Here is a 24,952-nt window from a genome sequence, read left to right as displayed (position 1 = left end):
CCTGTTCAGTGTTGCTTTAGAATGCAGATATTTTGCAGCTGAGAGCCTTCTGAACTGGCAATTAAAAGAAAAAGATTGAACATATTTATTAATAAATTACCATAATTAAGAAACCAATAAGGTGAAAAGATAAGCCCCTTGAGAGATGGATGTTAATGTTTGAATTTCTTATTATTATTTCTTATTTTTATTGGGTAAGAAGTACATACTAGGAAAGGTTTTGCCATCATAGAATTAGTTACCTGTAATTATTAATGTGGAAGATTAGTGTGTATAGTTTAAAATTATGTTTTACCACCTCAATTTTTTGTTAATGCACGCTTGAACTATGTTGTCAATACCTCAGTGGACCTGTCACTGTTGTTTCTTTTTCTACTAGTGTCACATGTGTAAGATTTGACTAAGGACACTTAATATCTTGAGGCCTGCCTTGTGGTAAAGATAAGGGAAAGGTGGTTAGGAGGACATGGGAATTAGTGTTGTGAAAAGTACAGAACAGTCATTTGATTTCATAGTGGAATGGAAACAAATCCTTTCACACACTTGGGAAAAATGGAACATTATTTTTGAGCATTATTATTACTGAAATGTTTTCTTTTGTTTGAAAAAAGCCCCTGACTGCAAAGAAAGTGGCTATCTATGTTCTGTGATAATGCACTGCCAAGGGATGCAAGCGACTCTTTCCCAAGTCAGTTCAGAGCAGTTTGAGTTTTGTTGAAGCAAATCACTCTGAGCTGGGAAAATTGTGAACTTAAACCTGTGGTCCCTAAATCCTAGGCAAATGCCCTTCCAGATGAATTCATATACTTCCAGATGAAATTGTCATCAAACCCACTAGTGCTTCCATGACATGAAATTTGATTAAAAGTGCTTTGTTTAGTCTCACTAAGAGGTTGTATATTGTTGCATGGCTTGATAGCTTCAGCATCCAAATATATTTTAAAATAGATAAAATCCTGTGGTCCTTCTCTGCATCACTTTGCCAGCAGCTTTGGGAGTATGCCCAGTGATCTCACAGTAAGTGAAATGTATACTATCTCCCAGTGTACATTACTGGGTTCATGGTGAGATTAACCACAGATAGTTTATTAGGCCAGAAGGGATATAAAAAGAGTCAGGCTCCTGTCAATAGCTCCTTTAAGAGTCAAGAACTGAATAAACATGGTTTGGTGCAGGGCTCTGACCCTCGGCAACATCTTCTATTTTGCCAACAACAGTTGGGATTTTGAGTTGCTGAATCAGGCAGACAAGGAAAGCAAATGAAGGCAGCCAGGAGCTGGATAAGCCAAAAATTCTTCTTCCAGCCTGATGATGCCAGAACTGTTCTTTCAATGGGTCATTCCTATAGAGGAAGAACCATCAGCCCCACATCTGCTATGGGACTGATGTTGGCCTGGCAAAGTCAGTTGTTTCTCAGCTAATGAAACATGGGACTCAAAAGTCTATAGTGGATGTTGTTGATACAGTTCTTAACAGTCTCCTTCAAAAAAGAGGGAAGGACATATCTGTGTCAGAAGATCCACCAGTGTGTGTGTCTCTTGGGGGTGGCAGCAGCTCCCCAGTGAGCTGTGCTGCTTCAGCTGTCACATGCCACAAGAACAGAGGCTGAACCAAAATATGCATAAAGCAGAGGCAATGGCTGTATCTCTTCTTTCAACTCTATACACCAAGTACTTTGGTTTTGGGACATAGTATACTCCATTTTCTACCTGTTATGAAATACAGGTTGATTGCTGGCTCCTTCAAGCTGCGGTTCCACTGACAGTCAGGGTAACTGATAAGGTTAGTGCCCTGAAACTGAGCAGAAGCAGCAGAAATAAAACACAGTCCCAAGGTACTAACCTTTTGCTCTGAACTGTCCAGGTTGTTCCCCGCTTGCCTGCTTTGCCCTCTCCCCTGAGTCAGGCCTCTCGGAGAGCCACTGGGAGGCCATAGCCTCCCTCCTGCCCTGAGTACACAGAAGGCAGAAACACGTGAAGAGATCCAGGCATGGCTCCTATTAGCAATGAATATAATAAATCTTCTAAGCATTAATTTTCCTCCCCTAACCAAGAGCAGCTGATTTACCAGGGATTTTATTTGTTTTGTAACTTAATTGCTTGATGCTTCAGATATAATCATGTTAGCTACTTTTAAATGATTAAAGGGGAATGACAGTGGAGGCTCCTCTGTAAAGTTCTTTCTTTCTTTTTCCCCCTCTACCACCCCTCACAGCATGTCTTTACTGAACCACAGCTGTGACCCAAACTGCGTGATCGTTTTTGAAGGATACCAGCTTTTACTTCGCTCTGTCCGAGAGATCCAGATTGGTGAAGAGGTAATTAACTTGTCCTCCTTTCCATCCCAGACACCTGCAACAATGACAACTCCCTAAATAAATTCCAGACTGCAGGGCCACCAGCTTAATATTTTGATGATATATTGATGCCCCTTTCTAGCACATAGCTATCAGGAGGAAAATGATAAATAGAATCATCTCTTCTCACTGCCTGGGCCCCATAATCATTACTTCTCATAAATCACTAGCAGTCTTGATAAATTCTTGTTCCTCCTTTCCTCCTCTAGGCACTTCATTTTGTTTGTATTTGAACGTCTTTACCCTGATGGAAACACTTACAATATTTCTGGGTGGAATGCAGTGTTCACTAAGTCATTGCAACGATAAGCATTTGTCAGACTGCAACCATACTGTTGCAGTAAACCTTTCATTGACAGTGAAAGTAGCAAGACAAGGTTTGTTTTCTTGTCCATTTCACTAGAAAAGACTTCAAAATATCCCTTTCAAGAGATTTCTGATTTGATCTAAGGTATTCTCAACTTTGGTTTACTTTGAAAATAATCATTCGTGGCTAGGTAAGCATTTCAAAGTAAATGTCTTTTGCAGCAATGCAATACTGAATTTGCTTAGTAAGGCCTGCAAATACGTGTGTATATATGTAACTTTACATGCACCGATGACCTATGCAGTCCTAGCTGTTGGTCATTTCAAAATCATGACCTAGTGTAAATACGGTTCACGCCTGTGCTTCAAACTCTGGGAAGATCAAGGGCATATGTATTCTAATTTAGAAGTAGTATGTCTTTTCTTCCCTATGAAGTGTTTTCTTTTTTAATGTAGCCTTTCTCGAAGATAGTAGGCCATCAAAATTAATAAATGGTAAAATATTTTTTTAGGCAAAATATTGTGGAGAACCAACAGAAATGCTTTTGCATACTTACCTTTTTGCCAAGAGAAGTCTTTTAGGATACAATATACTTTTGTAGAGCTATTAAGTGTAGACATCTTTTGGTCTGGCATTCTTGTTCAAGCCAAATAATAGACATTTTTCTTGCATTTTATCCATATACCATAACTTTCCTTTTGGCTTCCCAATTCACCAAGATGGGTTGTTTATTTAAAAATACAGTAGATTTTAATGTTTTCCCAGGATGCATTTGGGTTAATTATTAGAGTTCTAAATTCTGAAGCTATCTTATTTTTCTGTACATGGATATATTTTTCTAGGTAAATTTCATAAAGCAATTCTTTGTAACAAGCATCTTTTACAGAGTGGGAGAGGCCCCCAGGTGGCCCTGGGTGGTTCTGGAGTGAGAAGTGAAGTAGAATTCCCTTGCAGGTATGACCACAGTGCAGACTGTGCTACAGCTGTGAAGCTATGGCCCAAATTTTAGACTTAGTGTTAGTGGTCTGTAACCCACAGAAGTCTCTAGGTTAAGATCAGTGGTGAAACAGATATGGTGTAACTTACAAGTCATTTGTAAGGCAATCAGGAAATAAATATAAGTTATAAAGCAGGGCAGCTAGGACCAGTTTGTTTGCAGTGACTTTGGCAGTCGTGTGAATACAGGCTTTAAAATGACTGCACCTTATGTGGGCATATTATATTTTCTAAAAAACTTTGCCTCCAATGGGGCAGTAAAATAAAGTCAGAATTTTCCAAAGAGCTCAGGTTCTGGTGTCTTTGTTGTGACTATTGCTTCTGGTTTTGGTACTGAAAGGAAAACTTGCCGTAAGGAACAAGTAAGATTTTATATATATATATACATACATATATATACACTGTGTTAAAACAGGTGCCCTCTTGACTTACCTGGAAATAAAAGTCTCAGTCTGAGGTACATGCTTCTTTGAACAAGGATGTGTCTAAGGAAGAAAATGGGCATAAGTGAGAATGTAAAGATACAAAGTGAATATTAGTTTAGATCTGTTATGGGAAGAGGAAGGAAAAGAAAATTATTATGAGGATAAGTACAAGTCAGCAGTTTAATATTATTTTCAACACCCAATTACTTTTCCTCTTACACAACTGCTTTCACTTTTCATTTTGTGTTCCGCGTGGTAGCTTTGGTAAAACATCTTTCCACACTGCCTTACTGCTTGCCTGCAGCAGGGTGAGCTCAATTTTCTTAATAGCCATGTATTGAATTTACATACCTATGTACATGAAACTACATTACCTGTTATGAGCTGAGTTTTTACTTATATTACTGAGGTCATGATCTGAGCTAATTGGAGAGAAAATACATGTTAGGGAGGAATCTGATTGGGTTTCCTGAATAAATCGAGTGCTCTGAGGTGGCAAGATGAACATTGTTTCAAGTCATGAGGCAACAAGAAAACTTAAATAATTATAAGCAGTAGAAAACTTGCCTTGTTCTGCTCAAACTTACACTATATTTAGACAAAATGAGATCCCCTATGTAATAATTAATAGAAAGTAAATAAGCACTAAGATTTATTAGAAATGAGAAGCTAAGTAGCAAGTCAAGCTCAGATTAGTAGAAGAGGACTATGGCTTTACTATCCATACAGGAGCAAACTTGATAGGGCTTCTGGACCCTTGCCAGGAAAGTATCAACCACTGCAATATGATGTGTTCCGTAGGCCGGTGAGAAGTAAAAGTATTTTTGCGCATTTGTAGTGCTTTCTATCAGAGGACACTGCAACAGCTTACTCATGTTAAGGAGTTGTTGACCACCTATAATCACAGGGAAAACAGAGACACAGGGAGTTGAGGTGACTGGCCGTTGTGGTCATCTCACAATTATATAAAGAGGGAGGCACCAGTGGACCTGATTTTTGGTTGTAAACCAGAAGAGGTATTATTACGTTGGATGTAGCTGATGCAGTGTGATGCAGATTTATTCAGGAATAACGTTTATGCCCCAACCACACTTCAGAGTGCTCACGCTATACATGGTAATTATATGTATCAAGTCAGTGATAAAAAGCATGCAAGGTTATGAGAACCTCAGAAAGTTTTTATGTCCTGGTGGAATTTGTTTCAGTTCAGTTTTAGGCTCACGTCTAGGCAGATTTTGTTGGCTTTGCATGTTTTTGACAGGAAGGCATGTGGCATTTAGTGGTTTTTAATTGAATTTTGGTTTGGGCTTTGAAATTTGTTCAAATCCTAAGGCCAAAATGTATCTCGGGCAGTAGAAAATTAGGACTCCTGAGCCAGAAAATGTTTGCCTGAATCCTTATAGAATGAAAGTGCTAAATTTGATGGTGCTGTATATTTGGAAAACTAATCACTCCTAAAATCATACGCAAAATTCTAGCTATCTAGGCCTTTTTTGTGGCAAAGACAGTGTTGCCAGTCTTGAAGCACTAAGAAATCATGAGGCATGAATGTTACTTTTTTGTAGGCATGGAAAGAAGGGATTCATGTATAATTGCATAGTTTACCCAAGTTGAAGCTTTAAGAAAACAAAGTGTATTGCAGGAATACTGAGAGTTGGCAAGATGGAGAAGAGTCTGGTCCTTAATCTTGCTTCAGGAACCAAAAGTTCAGATTTATTTTTAGGTGGTTTATTTGGGTTTTATACTAATGTGGTTCTATGGAATTCCATGCTCTTTGAGGGCAGAAAGTTACCGTTTTAAACAAAAACACACTATGTTCCCATTGGCTTTTGCCAATGAATGCTTTAGTTGATGTTCAGAATAACAGCTTTCTATTTCTATCATTATATATCTTGCTTGTCTGTTTAAATGACATTTATAATCCTCATTAAATGTAGAATTTTTAAAGTGAAAATTTGGCTCTGATAGGAAACTTCCTTTAAGCTTGGTAGCTTTGCTTTTTTTTTTTTCCTTCCCCATCCTTGCTCTGACTCTGTTATTATTCATATAAGGCAGTATGGGTCTACGTTAATAACCCCAAATTCTAGTGCTTGACCAGCTGGTAATGTTCACCACTAAATTTAAGTGTTTTCTGTCCTGCAATTGGGATAAAGGGAACGAAACAGACAGGGAGTAGAGGAGAGGACAAAAGAAGCGAAAGGAGGACAAGGCTTGGGAGCAACTGTTGATCTCCATGCATAGATTGGGGGTCAAGGTGGCTAGAAAGTGTCTCCTAACACTCTGTAGACTCTATACCAGGTTTTTGAGCGTAATTGAATCTAATAGCAGGAAGAAAGAAATTACAGATTTTTGTGGGGATTTTATTCTATATGTCCCTACTTAAGACTACAGGACTTTCTGAAACTTGCTTTCAGCAACTCAAAACTAATTATGACAGCTTTTTGCTCCTCAAGATAATGTTAGTCGAAGTGCTGACTATCACAGCTTTTGTAACTTTAGGTGATGTTACTTTGACAGTTTACAAAGATTTCCTTTTCTTGCACTTTCTTCTTTGCAACAATGAAATTTAAGTATTGCAAAGAAAGGTAAGATATGGGGAAGGATTATAAGAAAGCAACAATTATTCACCTAGAGATCACCAGGGCTACTTCAGTGATAAGGTAGCCTATCAGCTAATTTACTTTCTGAAAAAGACAAGCAGCCAGCTCTGAAGAGGTCTTCATCATTTCCCTACCCTTAAGTAACCACTTTAAACAGCATCAAGATGTCTGCTATAATTTCAACTGACTTTTTGTTAATTACTATGTCTACCTGGTGTTTTGCAGGCAGACATGAGTTCATTTTGCCTATTCTCCAATCAGAAGTTGTATAGCTATGGTTAGTTCAGTGCATAGATCAAATCAATTAGTCCGGCTGAGAGACACGATGTATTAGCTGAGGTCCAGTTCTGCTCCAAAATGGGTGCATGGCTTCTCATCAGCTTCAGAGTTCAGTTAGAGCAAATTTGTATCTTTCTGCAGAAAGTCACATAACAGAACATATTCTTACAGAGCAACTAATTTTTAAAATTAATACTAAATACAAATCATAATTTCAGATTACCAGCAATTAAGTCTATCTTCATGATAGATTTCAACCAAGATATGTAATATTTCTGTTATTATAATTCTATGAGGAGAAGTTTTGTATCTGTGTATGTTTGACACATTGCATTTTGTCACATTACATTTTTTAAAACCAAATTTTTCCTTGAGTTAGAAGGCATTTTCGTCATATATGCCAAAACAGAAAGGGCACAGACTGTTCATCACTTATGTAACTCTGTCTCAGGAACAGATTTTTGTACACAGCCCTCCCTAAGACCCTGAGACCCATGATTGCAAAAACAAGACGACTCATGTTTTTTCCCTGCTGTTTGCATTAAAATAGTTGATTTTAAATTTCTACAGAATCCTCTGTCTAGAAATTTTGTAGTTTATATTCTGTTACAAAAAACATAAATTAAGTCCACTGCAGCATGGCAGTACTGGAAAATTGTGTCCACCTCATTTGGCAGATGAGGAACATGAGAAACTAACCACCGTACCTATGGTTAAAGAATTTCTGTGTCAGAGCGAGAAGCAGGGCTCAGACAGTGCTGCATTTCTAAGGAGAAAGTCTTGAGAACTAATAAGTCTCACAGCTGTTAAATAATTCCCTGCCTTCATAAATGTTATTTAGTATATATTCTCCAGTTTTGGGGGAAAAGATTTACTGCATTCTTTATAAGCGATGCAATAAAGAGGCAAGCTTTGGTCAGCTGAAATAATGTTTTAATTAATACCATACATCCCACATGCAAATACCATTAAGACAACCTTTGATAAATGGGCATATTTCCTAAATATGTACAAGTTAAATGAGCCTTGCATCTAATGAAGGGATCCAAAATTAAAACAAGTGTAGGAGAGAGACTTGAATACAGAATTTTTATGTTTAAACGATTAACTGATTAGTATAGACTTAGTCACCATTGGGTTGATCGTGTTTCTAAATATCCTAATTACATTTTCCCACTCAGTCTGCCAGCTACAAACATTTTTTCACTTACAGATTTCTGCTGGCAGGACTGGGAATTTGGACTTGGTCCTCTGACAGCAAGAGAAACCCTAAGTTGTTAAAATGCTAAAAGGGGGTATCAATGTGTCAAAGCCTCTTGTCCTCCTCCTTCTGCCCAGTCACATGCTCTAATCCAGAGCAGGTTGTTACATGACTGTTCATATCCAAAACTGTTTGGTGACCTCTGAAAAAGAAATTACTGGTTTCAAACTTGTTCCTACTTCCAAGGTTTCTGCAACATGAATGAAAAAAAAAAAAGGCCAAAAATGAAAAGAGAGAAAGGGATGAAGCCTGTAGGTTGAAGATAGATAAAGCATGTTCGGTGTTGGCTGTGTGTTTGTTTTGTGGTATTAGAACTGAACCCTGCCTAGTGATGGGTTCAATAGTAATGATGGGGTTTAAACCGTTGTCTTAAGTATTTTGGCAAAGACTAGACTAATCTCACATGAATGATTTTTTTTCCCAGAAGATTCCTACTGTCTTGCACTGTGCCTGAACTTGATTAAATCCCTTTTACTGCTGGATGCCACCTGAACCTAAAGCCCAGTAGGACATGGGTCAGAACCAGGGATGTTTATGGAGAGGATAAGAGACAGGGAAAAAGCCAGTGTGTGGAATGATTTTGACAGAAATCACTTGCAAGTTGCAAGGAGAAATGAAGATCAGAGGCCTGTGATGGGAGAGGGAAATTGGGCTTGGAATGGCTGAAGGATGAGGTTAGGACTACAGCTTGATTGGAAATTGCTTTGTGGGAAGGAAGGGAGACAGATCTTTCTTACCACACCAGGGAGGTTGCAGAGTAGGACCAGCTGGGGAAAGAAACGAGGACAAAGTTGGTGGGGCCACTGAAGATGATTGAGAAACTAGAGTAGAGCAACAAGGACTGTTAACCTGGGAGAGTAAGAGTGCTGGTGATCAAATATGGGAAAAAGGTGTAAGATGAGGCATGCAGGGGAGGCAGAAGGGCAGATCTGGGACTGTCAGGATGACAAATCGGCTCATTGTACCAAGAATGGCTATGTAAGGAGCTAGAATTGAGGGCTGGAAATCAGGTTTAGATAACCAGGTGTGGAGAATAAGACCAGAAAATTATATTCATGTCCAGGGGCAGAGAAAAGAGAGAATGAGAAGAGAGACAGATTGGAGACAATGGGGCAGAAGAGACCAAGCTTGGGAGAAGAGAGTGGAAAAGAAATAGGCAAAACAACTTCCATCCATTCACTGCAGAAAGCTCAGAGGGAAGCCTACAGCTCCTGTGTAAAGTAGTACAGACTGTTCTGCTGTAAACCAACAGTGGTGAAACTAATCTCCTCTCGGCTCAGACACGCACAAGCTGGGACAGAACAACATTATATAGAATACAAAACCTAACAAAGTTCTCATGCTTTCTAACTTTTGACTATCTGTGGAACTTTAATTTGTCTCTTTCATTAATTATACTATTAATCTTCAATTATGATAACTTTTTTTTGGGGGGGGGCTTTCTGCTTATGATCATTTTAAATGCTTGGCTTTGCCATCTCAGTAGTCTTCTTTTAATACAGTCCTCCTTCAATATGTAATCAAATTACACTGTAATAATAAATGAAAAAATGCAGGCATTGTTTTAGTTGCTTGTTAATTGCTCATTTAATTAGAATGCTCACTAATTTGCAAAATGCAGGTTCTGACAATGGATTTCATAGTCATTACTACAAATTGGTCAGGTTTTCCTGTAATTTCTTTGAGTGGACTCTCATGATTTAACTGAGAACCATGTGAAAATTCTCCCAATTAGTTGAAGTGTCTAGGCTCAAGATGAAATAATGTGACCTGATTTTTTTAGCTCTGACCTCTCTGGAGTATTTCAAAGTGGGTTGGGCGTATAGTGTAATCACTCAATAGCATGTATAACTGAATACTGGTCTGAGATGGGCTGTTATTTTGTTATATTCTTTTCCTTATAATTAATTTGTGCCTGTGCAGCACTTCAAACATTTGAAGAACTCTACAAATGGTTAGCCCTGTAAAATTCCTTCTGGCAGGCATAAAAATGAACTACAGAGAATTCTGTAGTTTGTTCATTGGAATTCACTCTGTAGAGCATGAGGAGTTGAAAATGGCACAAATGTAAGCATTTTCTTTTATCATTTTAATAAATTTTCTTGTCAATAGTTTCAACAACTTTGACTGCAATGCTTTTGTGCTTCCTTGGTCACAAAGGAAACATCACAGACATACTGAAGATGGGTATGACATAAGAGGAGCTTTCCTTAGGGTCAAACATATATTTGCAAGAAAGCAGGGGCTTCCCTGAGACAATATTTTTTGAGATAGTTGGATGTTGTATAACACCAGTGCTAAATACACACTTAAGCTTTGGAGCTAGACAGAGAATGAGATTTCATGCACAGGGAATTCAGATACTGAGCTGCTTCTCTCTCTAGTTTCCCACTCCCTCTTTGCTCCCTCTCGCCTCTCTCCCTCTCCTCTCTCCCTCTTTTCTTTTTTCTTTTTCTTCCAAATTAGGATGAAAAGTTGAAATAGTGATAATTTCTTGGGGATTAATAATTTCAAACAATATGGGTCTGGAAATGTGAAAAAGTGTTCCTCCATGGAAATTATTTTTGGCCTTTTTTTTCGCCCTTTTTAAAGTAGTCAATTTATTCTAGGAAATAATCTGTTAAGATAAAATTTTATTTTATGCTGGAAAAATGTTGTATCCAAAAACGTTACCTTAGCTATACATACACCAAATATGGAATTTTTGTAAAATATACTAACTCTGGTTTTGTATGTACTGCACACAGCTCACCATCAGCTATATTGAATCACTGATGCCCACCAGCGAACGCCAAAAGCAACTGATGCGCCAGTATTGCTTTGAATGTGACTGTCTTCTCTGCCAGAATCAAGAAAAGGTAGGTTGAGTGAAGAAATTCCTTGCCAATGAAACAGAATTTTCCAAGGCCTGTCAGCAGCTTCCCTTTCTTTATGTAATACTTACCTTTTGCTACTAATCGAATGGCCAGAATAGAGAAGAAAATGACCTCTGCCCTCAGTGCTGTTTATGTTGCTATGAAAGACAACCATGAAGGAAAGAAAAGCAGGAAATGTTGACAACATGATAAGAAGAATTTCTTGCTAAGACGTGCATTGTTCATAAAGCTAGGAACCACTTTCAGTTCCAAGATGTGGTTCAGATCATTTTGAGATTCAAGGACCTCTGAACATGACAGTTAACATGACTTTAAGCTGAAAGGAAGGGATTTTTTTTTTTTTTCTATTCAAAAGAATAATCTTGGAACTTTAACTGAAGCCAGTTATCTGATGCTACAGGAAGGCTGTGCTCATTCTCATAATAATGTTAAATTAATTCTGACAAACACCTGCATCAATAATTTTCAAGAACTACCAGACATATTCAGCAGTTGTTAGAGAGAGTGGTGAGCCTCCTTGGATGACTGTTTGTAGTTTTTATGCTCTCTTTCACAAGTTCTTGGAGTAGCAGGTCAGTAGTTGTAGTAGACAAAATTTTGTTCAGCGTGACCTTTTACTAGGTTACTAATTTAGCCTGGCTTAATTATATTCTGGGTTGCTTCATATTTATACAGCCCGGCCAGAATAATTTTGGCTTCAAGCCTGATGAGAGATCAAATGGAATATGCAAAATGAGGCTGGCTTCATAGCAGTTTATGCACTTTGTCTCTCTAGTTATATGTACATTTATTCTTATTTTCACAAATGCCTATTTTGGGCAAGTCACATGCCATAGCTAAATGTGTTTCCAGTAGATTAGAAATGGTAAGAAAGGTATTGATAAAAATGTGATTCCAAGGAGCGTGATATGATTCATGAAATAATTGCTGTACAGGAAAAAAGAAAAAAAAAACAAAAAACCAAAGTTTAAACTCTGTGTTGGTAGGACAGTTGTGTGTGTGTGTAGTTTTGTTCAAGCCGAAGTACACCCACTGAATATATAATGTATCCTTTGATTCATCAGTAAGCAGTTCAAAAAAGAGAACACAGAAGAGTTTCAGGCTTATGACATAATGCTAAATTACTTCCTGTCCATGTGCAAAAGTTGTTGGCATTCTGTGCCTGATAAAGATTGCTGCAGTGCTACTCGGAGGCAGTGAAGGGAAGTGAAGACCTCTTTTTGTCTTTCTTCTAAAGATGCTCACTGAAGTGCCGTGACATCTTAGATTAGTTTTGAGGAATGGCATCCCCACAGATGCAGTGACAATTAAGAAAAATAAGCAGGCTAAAGAGTCTTCAAGGATCGCTTAACAGTTTGTGAAAGAGTAGACAAGTGGTGTAAAGACCGTTCAGCTTGTGGAGTATTTTAAGAAACAAGATCCACAGGCTGGAGTATACTTCACTGTAAGAGTCGACAAACAACATCAAAAAATGTGGTAGTGAAATTATATGTGCATATATTGATGAAAACAATAGCCTCATACATAGGTTAAAATTAATTAATGATTTTTTGTCTTTGAAATTTTTAACTGTTGTTTGAGCTCATATTCTATAGATTTTTTTGCCCATTGGCAAAGTTCCCTGTGGGGATGATACTGCAAAATGTTTAGAAAGCTCTTTGTGACTGCATTCTGAAATTCTGTAGTTTCCTCATTGTTACCATGTAAAGAGGTCTGTGAAGGGCTAGGAACCTCATGTCAACTTTGGCTGTTGATGTCTATGAAGAAGACATCTTTATCATCAGCTTCAGTCTAGCATGATTAGATATAATTTGTAGCAGTCCTCATAGTACTGCATTTCATTTCTCTGTAACAGCGATTTTATAAATACATGACTAACTTGGAAACATAGATATTTTTTATTTTCCATTGATCTCAGTCATTGTTGGTAAGCTGAGAGGCATGTAACATGGCAGCTACAGTGGGAGGTAATATTTTCAGAAATTCTGTTTTTTTAAATTACAGAATGGCTGGATTTAGATGCTTAAAAGTCATCAGTTGGCAAAATTATTCAATAATACCCCTGCTGAAATACTCTTGATACTGGGACAAATTTCCAAGACATCTTGCAAAATTTTTAAAAGGCAAAGTCTTTGTCAACAGAATAGGCAATGGCTGCAACTTTGGGTCATCAAGGGTCGCAGATTTGACATTGTGATTCAATAAATACAATCAGCTAACAGTAAATTCCCATATTACAACATTGCTTTGCAAATACGATGGTTTAGTCAACAGCAATCCATCTCATTAAATCTTTATTATAGGTAAAAATGCAAATTCCAGTTTGTCTAAGAAATGCTTTATGCCTTCAAGTAAGTTATTGGGTGTTGGGGATTTTTTCATCTCATAAAAAAAGCTAGAATCCTTTTTCTAACACTTATAGAGATTGTAGCGTCTTGTTACTCCCAAATTCCAGTCTTCCTGAGTGTGCCTGCCAGCTGCTGAGCACATACTAGGGACCAGTGAAAGCAGAGGAATCACTCCTGAGATGCACACATCAATTTACAGTAAAACTATAAGTCAAGTCACTTCCATTGTAGCTTTTATTCTACGTCTTTTGCAATGTTTTAAAAGTGATCCTGAGAATCCTGTGGGAAATAATACATATAAGGTTTATATGCCCTTCATATAAACCTTAATGTATAATACTGTTACATGTATGCTTATTTATTCATATTTATAAAAATGCTTCGCAAGTTTCTTATCAATGAAATTTATGTCTCCTGCTATATTTTCTAAAAGCTTGTTCATTTAGTCTTATATGCCCAAGTGAAGAAGGAAGATGGTATCAAATTTCTGTTCTCAAGTCAGTTACTGACTTCGTAAGTGACCTTGGGTAATTCATTTTCATTCAAAAGCAATCTTTGTGTTTTCTAAGACCCTGCCCTTATTTTTCATAATTAGTGAAAAGCAACCGTTTCAATTGGATCTGAACAGGTTTTTGACTAGAAACCAGATCAGTCTGTCTAAATCGGGGACCATTTTTGTGAATGTTCTGTGAAGCTCTGTTTTGCTCAGTTTCCCCAAATGCAGCATGAAGGTGGCAATTTATACTTCTGCCAAGTATTCTGATGTCTAAAGGATAATAAAGAAAGATGCTGCATTTTCTAAGGTCTTTTAGATTTAAGTGCTGGATTTGTTTTAATGAGAATAATTCCTTGAAGTGGAATGGCTTGAAGTTTAGTTGTGTGCTTGCCATGTGGTATCTTAGTGTTGTGTAAAAAAAAAAAAAAAAAAAAAAAAAAAAAAAGACATCTATATGAGCAAATAACAGATTTAGCCTACAAAATGCTACTAATTTCTCCTAACTTCACTTAGGCATCTAATCTAAACCAGTTTTTAGCCTTCCTCCATACCCAAAGAAAAGACAAGCAGCTCATTCATACTGTCTTGCAGTAGAAATCTATGAAAAATGGAATGGATGTAAGAGGTTAAAGGAATGCCTTCAAGTAAATAGCCACACGTTAGACAGAGAAAGTTGGGTGAGATAAATTATCCTGCTCCATGAAGTATATATAAACACAAAATCAAGAATCACATGATTACGTTTCTGTGCTAGCTGACATGGATAGCAGAGTGCAGTTGCAACCATGTAGGTTTCAGCACGCTAACATCCAGATTGTCGGTAAAATTTGTTTATGCAGATCACTTCAAGCATTTGTCTCTGGCTGCTGCTGTAGACAAATATATCTTACAGCCAGTGTCACTGTTTCTTCACTGTTATTTGTGCTAAAACTGATTAAACTCGTATAGTGGTTACATCATACTACAATCACACAGATTACTCTTGTCTGTATGCATAGCTAGTGTGTCAAAGTGCTCTTTTGCCATTCTAGGTTACATGATTCTGCAAGGGCTTTTTCTAATATTTCAGGTCTCTGATGAACTATGATTTAAGAGGCAACTTATCTATGAAGAAATATTCTTTATTTCTCATTTACTGTAATATTTCATGTCACAGCTGTATAAAACAGCAAAATTCACTCTGACACCAGCAATGACTTTAAAATTCACAGTCATTTGGTCTTTTTAGCTAGATATGGCAACTTCATACAGCATACGAATCTTCTCTAAGCACTGCCTAAGTACACACAGTTCACTTGCACAATTGTCTAGATCTGAGACTAATATGGCAAAGGCTGCATTTTCAAGTATACTGAAACAGGCTGCCACCCAAACACAAGCTGAGCATCAACTTCAACCGATGCACACTGGCACACTCAGTGTGAGCAGACACAGCTCTAGACCAAATGGAGAAGTCCGTGGCTGCGCAGTCACAATTGCATTGCATATCATGAGAGCAAACGTTCCTCACTGGTCACTGCTGATGAAAGGACTTCAAAGTGGATCTCTGCTTGCTATGCAGTAATAGTTTTTTATCTGCCTCTCCAACCGTGAGCACAGCCACGGAATAATACAGGTGCATAGCTGCCATCAAGGATGAGAAAATATGCAGGCAAACAGTGGCAACTAGCTGGACCTGTGGATCTCAAATGATTTTTGGTGCCTGGGCCTCAATGTCAGCTGCATTTTGATTCTAAGAGGTCATACCATAAGGCTGGCCAGTCTCTTAGCAACTGGTCAAGCAGCCTGGCTGCTGGTTTGACAAGGGAAGAGTAGCAAGTGCTAACACATCAGTGAAAACTGGTTAAGAAAGGATTAAGGTAAACTTTTTGCCAGTACAGTTATTGCCAAATTAAGTGGCACTAGATACAAATCTAAACAATATTTTTGATTTTGGCCCAAGTTGAAAAAAAAAATCAGTAACTAAAAGAGGGGAAAAAACCATGTCTTTCTATAAGTCGCTCATAGAATGTTTTCTATGTTTCCTTAAAGCCAGTACTTTAAGTTATTGCTATTGTAATGTCTTCGGTTCATTGTATCTCTGACAGCTTTATACATTATTTTTTTCTCCATTTTAAAGATCAATCTCCACTGTAATTCGGAAATGTGTGCCTTCCTAAAAGCAGAACTCTTGGCAACGTATTACCATTCCAGTACATAAAAGCCCCTTACATTAATTATAATTAAAGATGGGATTACATTGATAAAAAACATTTTAAATGGAGAACAGTTTTTTCCACAGTCATGAGCCAGGGTATTGTTCATGTTCTACATTTTCAGCCAAGGATTTCAGGGAGATTTGTGCTTATAGAATCACTTTGTTATGAGTCGTCTTTCTCCTTTGGAGCCAGGATTTAATATTTTAGTCTAGCTTGGTTTTTGGAAGGCTTTTATTTATTACAAGGTCAAAAGCAATGGGTTTGAATCTGAATCATTTTTTATATTTGGCCAGTATTTGATAGTTGCCAAAGCTAATAATAACATAATGCCAGTAAGTACGTTATTCCTTTAATCAGTTTCTTGCTTTGCTTAGTACTTACTTATATTGCATCCTGAGTTTTGGTATAGAACTTCACAAGTCCAGTTTCCAACTCAAGGACTGTCAAAATTAGGTCACCTGAACAGCAGCCAAGCCATCAACATCTACATAAAAATGTCACCTGCAATTCTTTAGGTGGTATTGCACTTCCATACACCCACCAGCATTTTTATAAAAAAAAAAAAAACCTGAACAAGTTCCTGAACCGCCTAGAAGTTTTTACATTCTTTTCCTATCCTAGCAAACAACACAACTGTAGTTTAAGAATTTCATCAAATGTAAATGATCCTCTACGGAACTTGATCAAATTTGTTGCTAGAGCATATGTCCATGGTTGATTTGCCTCACCAAGGTTTCTGAGAGATACTTGAATATGGCCAAGGATAGAATTTACACAACATTTTCACCTTTGATCTTCATGTTTGGTGTCAGCAATACCATTGAAGAGCATGTGCTTAAATCACAGAGGCATTGTTACATGAAAAAATATTATTATTGACTGTTGTTTTGAATTAGCATGTAAAGGCTTCATGTAAGATCACTGTACTGGTGTTAGTACAAAAATATCACCCCTCCCTCAGGGATCATATATTTAGGACACAGGAAATACAAACTTATATGTTAAGAAGTGCCTTTTTAAATTGCTGAATTGTCAAGTTCCAGAAGTTTGTGTCCCAGTTTCCCCAATATTTATTTATTTTCAGGCATTTACATTCTCACTAAGTTTTCCAAGTACAATATGAAAGATGAGATCTCCAAATTAATTCAAAAGATGAAGCCTGGGAAGCAAGGATTAAATAGGATTGTTGAAAACAAGTCTGTTCATACAGCTAACTGAACATAAAACCCCTTGATCAAAGCAAAGAATGAAGTAGGAGCATCTGTATCTCTAGTCATGATTCTAAGGTACTTGCTAAGTACTAAGGTACTAAGGGTGTGTTTAAAAAAAAAAAAATCAGGACTTTGTCCAGCAAAATGCTGGTTTAATCCATTTCCTATCAAAAGATAGAGTTTGCAATAGTTTATTTTAGAAATCGTCTGTTCATTCCCCATCTTCTTTTTACTGTTTTGCCACTAGAACTGCCTTTGAAGAAAACTACAGAAGGAAGTCAAGCTAAAGCTCAGTCATATTTCACCCACCTACCCTTTCAGCCCAACATTGGTATAACCAATGCTTACAAAAGCCAGTGGCAGTAATTAGCAGGCCACTGGGGCACAATGCTGATTCTTTCCATAGGTGGTTGGCTGATTAACAATTCCTTCCTTCTAGCAAGACATTTGATAGTGACATAAACCCTGGATCAGTTCCTGAAATCCAACAATCAAACACTATTCTGTTCCCTTTCAGAGGATCTTACCCTCTTGGGATGTATTTCCAAACAGACAAGGACAGAGGGCTTTTTTTTTTTCCTAGTGCCAAAAATGACACTAAAAAACAAGGCAACCACTTCTAATTTCTGGGCTCTCTTGTTCATTAACAAAGGCATCATCTCTTCAGCTTCTTAGCATTTCTTACATGACTTATGAGGCTTCTTCCATCTTTCAACATTGTAATTTTTTTTCCATCAAAGGGCAGTCCCACAGACAGTGACAAATGGACAGTGATCATTTTTCCATGACAACTTACCTCTCCCAGTTGCTTCAGGACTGTCACAGTGTGCTCTGGTCACTACTTGGCAGCAGTCAGCTGGAGCTCACTTGGGTTGTCAAAGGTCACAGAAAGGATACTGCTGTTCTTATAAATAGACATGAGTTCAGAGCTGTATGCAGTCTCCTTGCTTGTTCAGGGGATCCTTAATAGGGAAACCTCTATCAATTTGGTCCAACAAGTTCATATTTGGAGCCAACGTAGGAGTTGGAGTGTGTCACTCACTCGGGAGTCTGGCTTTCTGCTCATCTGAGGGGAGCAGAATCTTATTCCTTTCAGATCCAGCCATCTAAGACGAAATGTAAATCTTCTGGCAGAAACACTTTTTTGCCAAGGGAAGGGAGTCCACTGTCATTGCTGTTTCAGACTGTAGTGGCTACATTTAAGTGCCTCGCTAGCAGTGTTCCCCCTTTCCGGACATCCAGCTTCCTTGGGACTGTTGTTAGAACTAGTTATTAGTGTTACAATTTCTTTTTTTCAGATGGTGTCATTCCTATAGCAGTCACTATTTGGTCTCTGCTGAATGATAAAGAGAAATAAGGAAAGTCTCGCTCTGGGTTAGCAATCTAAAATAAATATATAGAAGGTAGAATATGCTGAGAGAAACAGCAGTAATTTAAAACATAAGTCTAGATCAGACAAATCATTTTCCAAACACCTTTTCCTGCAGTGATTCTGGGGAGACTAGTTCACAATTTTTTTCTAAATATATATTGAAGCCAGTTGTTGCTTTATCTGATCTTGAATCTCTGAATTCTCTTTCACTGAGGTTGCTATAAGGTCTTGTGTGTTTCAGCCTGTCAAGGTGGTTTCTAATATCAGTCATACCTAGAGGGAATTATCTTAATTTTGGATGCCTTTTCTTGATATGTTTATCAGTCACTTTCTTCTACTCTGCAGGATGTTCGGTCTTTTTAAATCCGATGAATTAGGTAATTTACTTGAAATATGACAGATTTTAATTCAGATCCCATTTCAGTCAGAAAAAATGATGTCGCAACTTTAAACCGCAGAGTTTTCTGGACTGACTGGGATTCAATTTTCTGGGTTCAAAATATGTCTCCTGTTGAAGGTCTTCCACTTTGGACAAAATAATATCTGCATCAGAGCAAGAATGACATTTTATCCTAGGTGTCAGAGCACTCCCCATGGGGTAAGGGGACCCCACAATTCTGTCAGTGCTTCAGGCAATGGGTGAGGTTCAAGTGAGTCCAGGATACAGACAGTTCACCATATCTTTTTTCTAGATTCCTGCTCCAAATCAAGTAGAAATAGGAGCTTGGATCTCTGTCATCCCAAGTGTATATTGTAACTAATGGGCTATGAATTTTAAAGAAAAAGGAAAAGAAAGTGAGTGGAAATACCTTTTTCTCATCAGTTCTGTGAAAGTAAGCTAAATCCCTTTCTGACAAGGAATGAATTTCACTATTTACCTTTAAAGGCCCAAACCAGGACATCAACAATATATGAGCTGATTATAACTTTAACCTTTGCTGGCATGCTGTATATTTTGCTCCCTCCATTTCACTGTTTTCTCTCCTGCTAGACTCTCAGCTCTTTGGGGTGAGTACTCTTTTTTACTCTGTACAGTCTAAAAACCTGCAAAACAGTGTAGCTGTGATTCTGATACTGCCAGATTTATAAATAATAGCAATGGTAAAGTCTACAAACATTCTGAGTCACACCAACATGGAGGAAGAAAACAAGATGGAAAAGGACTCTTTACTCTTTATCAGCAAATTTGTGAGTAACTTGAAATAGCACACAATTTTATTGGCTCACTGAAATTTTTTGCAATAGGCCATCTTCAAGTAATTTCACAAAAGCTTTTGTCATCTCCAAGCTCATTCCTTATTGAAGACATCACTCAAAACTAGTCCAGAGGAAGCTTTTTCGTTCTGGAAAAATATCTTTTTTCAGCTGTGGTTCATATAATGCTCCTTCATATCAGTGCATCCTGTGTCTTTCTCTTCAGATTCTGAATACAATTTCTTCATACTCCAAAATTCTGGTTCCTAATGCCATCCTGATTGTATACTATATACTTTCTTTATGATGCTGGGCAGTTTGTCGTCTTTTTGGTTTATTTTCCTTAGCTGAAAAATTGTGCTAATAAATCTTACCTTTCTTACAGTGTATTTTTTCTGAGATCAATCACTGTCCATACAATGCCTGGAAATCACTAGAATGAAGTACTACATATACAGTAGGTGTAAATGCTTGGTAAAACAAAAGATTAGCTTCATTGCTATGTCTATTATCCTAGTTTTCTGATAATTCCAGTCACAGGAGAGGAATAATGAGTGGTTTTGTAAAGCAGACTTGTGCACAGCGGGCCCTGAAGTAAGATCATGGTTTTACTTCATATAGGTCAAGAATGGGTTAAAAGAAGTCTGGAAAAAATTTAGTCTAGTAGTCCAGATTTTAATCTGGTAATCTGCCCCATTGTTAAATCTATGAACTAAACAACCTCTTTAGCCTGTCTGCTTGCTAGGAGGAACAGTGTATTCTGTGATCCATTTCACTGCAATTACTTTTTGTGGTGAAGTGGACACGTATCTACACTGGATAAAAACAGGTCTTAGTGGGAAAAGCAATATTGTATGCATATATTTATGTACCTAGGTACATGCATGGAACACACAGGGACAATTTTAAAGATATTATACCTTTTTAGTGAGCAATAAATTACACATGCAGTACATGGTGGTGGTGGTTGTCTTTTGCTACTATTTGTTTTGTGATCTTTGGTAAGTAATGTACAGCCCTGTTTCATATCTCCCTTCATAAAACAGATATAGAAATGCCCATTATACAAGTAATATTAAAAAGATGAATTATTCTTTAGAATATCTCAGTATGAAACTTACTACAAAGACTCACACTGTTGTTATTTCCCATGCCACCTTGTGGAAGTGCATCTTTCACTCTAGTCTTGTTATTTAAATGAAGAAAGATGGCTTTCATGTCAGCTGCCTCTAAACTTTTAGACACTCTTTGCAAGCCAAATTTTATTTTTTATTTTATTTTTCAAAGATTGATTGATTGATTTAGGACCCTGTGGCAAGGTCATCAGGTATCATGACTTCATTCTAATTTCTTTTTGACAGTGTAATTCTTCAAAGTCTGAGGCTTTGGCTTAATTCGTAGGAAGCACCATAGATTGAGAAAGACAAAATCAGGCTCTTCAGTACCTAAATCAATTCCAGTCCTTAACTAATATCCTCTGAGGTCTATTAAAGCAAGAATGAGCTCATCTGAATAGCAAGGAAGTCTATAACATTTGAGACTGTAAAACTCCAGACTGAATACTTTGCATTGAAAAATTGCTATGGTAAGCAATGTGCCATATCAATTTCTTGCCAGTAATTTAATTAATGTCACAACAATGCAGTAACTGAAGCTGTAGTTATAAATTTTGCATTTGTGAGCTTTATTTTTAGACATAAATAGGAACTTTTTATTGTGTAAAAGGCAGCAGGCTTGAAAAGGCTGAATTTACTCCAGCCATGTGAGTTACAGCAGAGGACTGTGTAATTTGTTGACCCATTGCAGGATGTCCTGTTATTTTCCACACGATTGCTCAGTGAATTGTATGAAAGCCGTTGATTACACTTCAAACTGATTTAAATTGGGGAGTGTGGTAAAACAGTGTACCACAACTCTGCCTAAGATTTATCTGACCACAATCATTAAGAAAAATATGTTGCTGCATCATATTGCCTTAGAAAAGATAAGGCATGAATCTTTGTCTTAGTCCGTGCTGACAAGTGTTGGATATAAACTAAAGTTTCTGCATTTCCTTTGACAATATCTAGACAACTAAATTTTTAATCTCAAAATATTTCTAGTGTACAACTGTATGTTAAGTTTGCATCATTGCCATGCACAAAAGAAGTCCTTCCGAGCTTTGAAAGCTTTTGATGTGATTCCAGCTACTGTCTGATAACAGAGTAGTTTGAATCTATAGACATTTGGTATAGGGGAGAAAGATACTGTGAAGTTCAGTTACTAGTACACTGTATTTGGTTAATGAAGGTGGGGATCCATGCAAAGTGAGCTGCTTCTCCCCTACCCCAAACCCTCACCTGCAAAAGAAATTTAAAAAAGGAGGGATTGAGATAGCATGCTTTTCAGAGGGGTGGCACTCATCCATCTGACTGGGAAAAATATTTTAGAAGAACAGTATGTCTGGTTTTAAGCGATGAGTGAAACACTTAGTGCAGACTACTTATCAGGAGACAAAGAAATAGATTACAAGTACCGTGAACTGTTTTGGAAAATTGGAAATCCAATATAGATTATGTATTGCGAAAATATGTTGTTCCAGCAGGTCCCATAAACAGTTGCTTCCATGTGAGTCAAGATGTCTAACTTTCAGTACACGTTTTGTGATCTAGGCTACCTCTCCTTGCTTTGAATCACCTTGGCCGATCACCATTGATTGCTGAGGCACGTAAAAACTTGTAACTATGGCAGTCAACAGGAACCAGCTGCATGATAGCTATTCAAACAGTAAATAAAGGCCCTGAGAAATATTCAAGGGTCTTGTAATAGTTTCCATGACATTATGACATTTTAGAGAATGTCCTTTTCACTCTCTGGGATGTGGCCATTTTCCTATTTTTTGTGACAATGACTAAAATGTCCATATTATTGAATCAGAATAATAGAGTACTAGAAAGGTACTGGAAACAGTTTGTTTCAAGCACTCATTTGCCTTATGGAGTGTTTCTAGCTGCTTCCCTTAAAGACTAGAAGAACCTCTACTGGTTTAAATTGGTGTTAGTTAGAGGAGAGTTGATAATAATTCTCCGACGTAGAAGTTCTTGAAATGACTAAAACACTGTATAACATCTTTTAAAGCTATTTGCATACCTCTTCTTTGATTATATGAAACTAATATTCAGCTAGGGGACGATCAAATTTGTTGGCAAAATTCTAGAGGGGGAAACTCCAGATACCGTGCTCTCTTAAAAGCTGCAGTTGTACAAAATGGATTCAACCTTTTTTTATTCATTACTTTAAAAAACTTGGAGACTGGTCAGTGTAGATTTGAGCATTGACACTGAATATTCAAGCAACATGCTAGTGAGTTAGGCAGTCAATTTTTATCAGCACTCTAGGAATTGTCACTTTCACTTTTGAGATCTGTCAAATATTTTAAGGTATAGAGTAGATTGATCAACTGTATATGGTCTTAACCATGTTGCATGTGCTTTTCTAAACCCTAAGTTCCCTGTATTTCATACCCATTCATTCAGAAAATGTATGCTTCAGTAAATATTGTTATTTTACATTGCAGTATACATTAAAAAAACATAATTACTATAGCTACCATTTTATCATGTGATATATCATGCATTAAGATATTAAATTGTTTTGATATTAGTGTTCAAAATAAATATCTAACTTCATGTCAGTGTATCTTCAGTTAGAACCAATAATTCAATGGGCACAAATTCTTCAAATCACTGAAGCATAAACTGAACTTTGATACTCAAATAACTACACCTCTACTTAGTGAAGTGTTTAGTCATTCACATAAATATTAACTTTAATGTGATTTATGCATGTATTTAAACTTAAGTATGTATTTCAATGCACGGATGAATGTGGATTGGATTATGCATTGTGAATACTTAAATATTCTGAGGATTTCGGACCTACATATCCCTTTTGAGCCACTAAATGTCCTCAGAGGCACTCTGTGTGTCCACAGGTTGCAGAATTAAGGAATAAAGCAGATTTGCCTTATAGCTGTCAGTTTGGTAAGATAGACCTAGAGATTGCCTTAACAAATGTGTAATGTCTAAAACAGTCTGAAATACCAGCCTCACAGTTGCTAGGGATTAGGCTGAACAGTATCTTTCCTCAGGTAACCGAATTACCCACAGGGTTTTTTTGGACTGATGCTGGAAATTACAATGGAATTACAAACGTGCCAAGAATTTTTGGGTGGTCTGTCATAAGGCCCTATTTCTCTGATGCTAAGCTGTAAGTACTTTCCTTTGCTTTTCCTCCCTTCCTCTCATCCTCTGGCTTTTATGAGTTCATAAATACTGAACTTCTATTTATTGCCCTTCCCGTGGTCTAATCAATTTTTATTTCAGCTTGTAACCTATGCAGCTTGGATGGGAATTTTGCAGTCAGCTCTAAGGTCCTGAAATTAGGAGGTTTATAAAGGCAGTGCTGTCACAGACACAAAACTTGGTCCCGTGGCTCATGGAATAAGCTGCAACTTCCATCGTCTTGACTGGCAGTAGTCATTGGGGTCTTGGGCCTGCAAAGTACTGATCATCCCCAGGGGCCCGAGCTATGTGTGGCACAAGGATTTTGTAAAACAGTACGGAGAAAGGGCAATGAAAAGAACGACGATAGCCCTTGTGTAATTATGACTCCTTTTTCACCAAAAGGAGTAGTAGTATTTAAGGGACCTAGTTTAAAAATAAATATGGGAAATGTTTTGGTCAGCAACCAGAATGACCAACACTTAACTGAAATGACTTCAGAATATGTTAAATACATGTGTCTTTCATTTGAAGAGTCTCCAGGTCCAGGCAAGATGCTATGGTGAAGTCTAGCTGCTTAGCCCTGTGTATTGTTTATATTTTGATAGATCTCTTTAGATACTACCTTGCTTTTTTGCTAAGTAGCCTAGCATCCTTGTATGCTGCTTTTTGAGAGAAGAAATACTGTCTGTAATGTTATTTGTGTAGGTTTTTATCACAAAAAGTGCATGTAAAACAGAAAAGCTGTAATAATAACATTTGATCTGTGAG

At 37.4% G+C, this 24,952-nt stretch overlaps 1 protein-coding gene across 2 annotated transcripts in view; it reads left to right on the top strand.

Annotated features, from left to right (window-relative positions):
• Nucleotides 1–24,952, top strand: part of SMYD3 (SET and MYND domain containing 3) — a 438,073-nt gene that overhangs the window by 350,311 nt on the left and 62,810 nt on the right. For both annotated transcript variants that reach the window (XM_076334228.1, XM_076334229.1), the window contains exons 7-8: nt 2,215–2,317; nt 10,972–11,082. In XM_076334228.1, the coding sequence (XP_076190343.1) occupies nt 2,215–2,317; nt 10,972–11,082 (214 nt within the window). The remainder of the gene's footprint in view (nt 1–2,214; nt 2,318–10,971; nt 11,083–24,952) is intronic.

The sequence above is a fragment of the Aptenodytes patagonicus genome, chromosome 3 (assembly GCF_965638725.1).
Source record: "Aptenodytes patagonicus chromosome 3, bAptPat1.pri.cur, whole genome shotgun sequence".
Taxonomy (NCBI): domain Eukaryota; kingdom Metazoa; phylum Chordata; class Aves; order Sphenisciformes; family Spheniscidae; genus Aptenodytes; species Aptenodytes patagonicus.
This window is presented reverse-complemented; position numbering and strand designations above follow the sequence as displayed.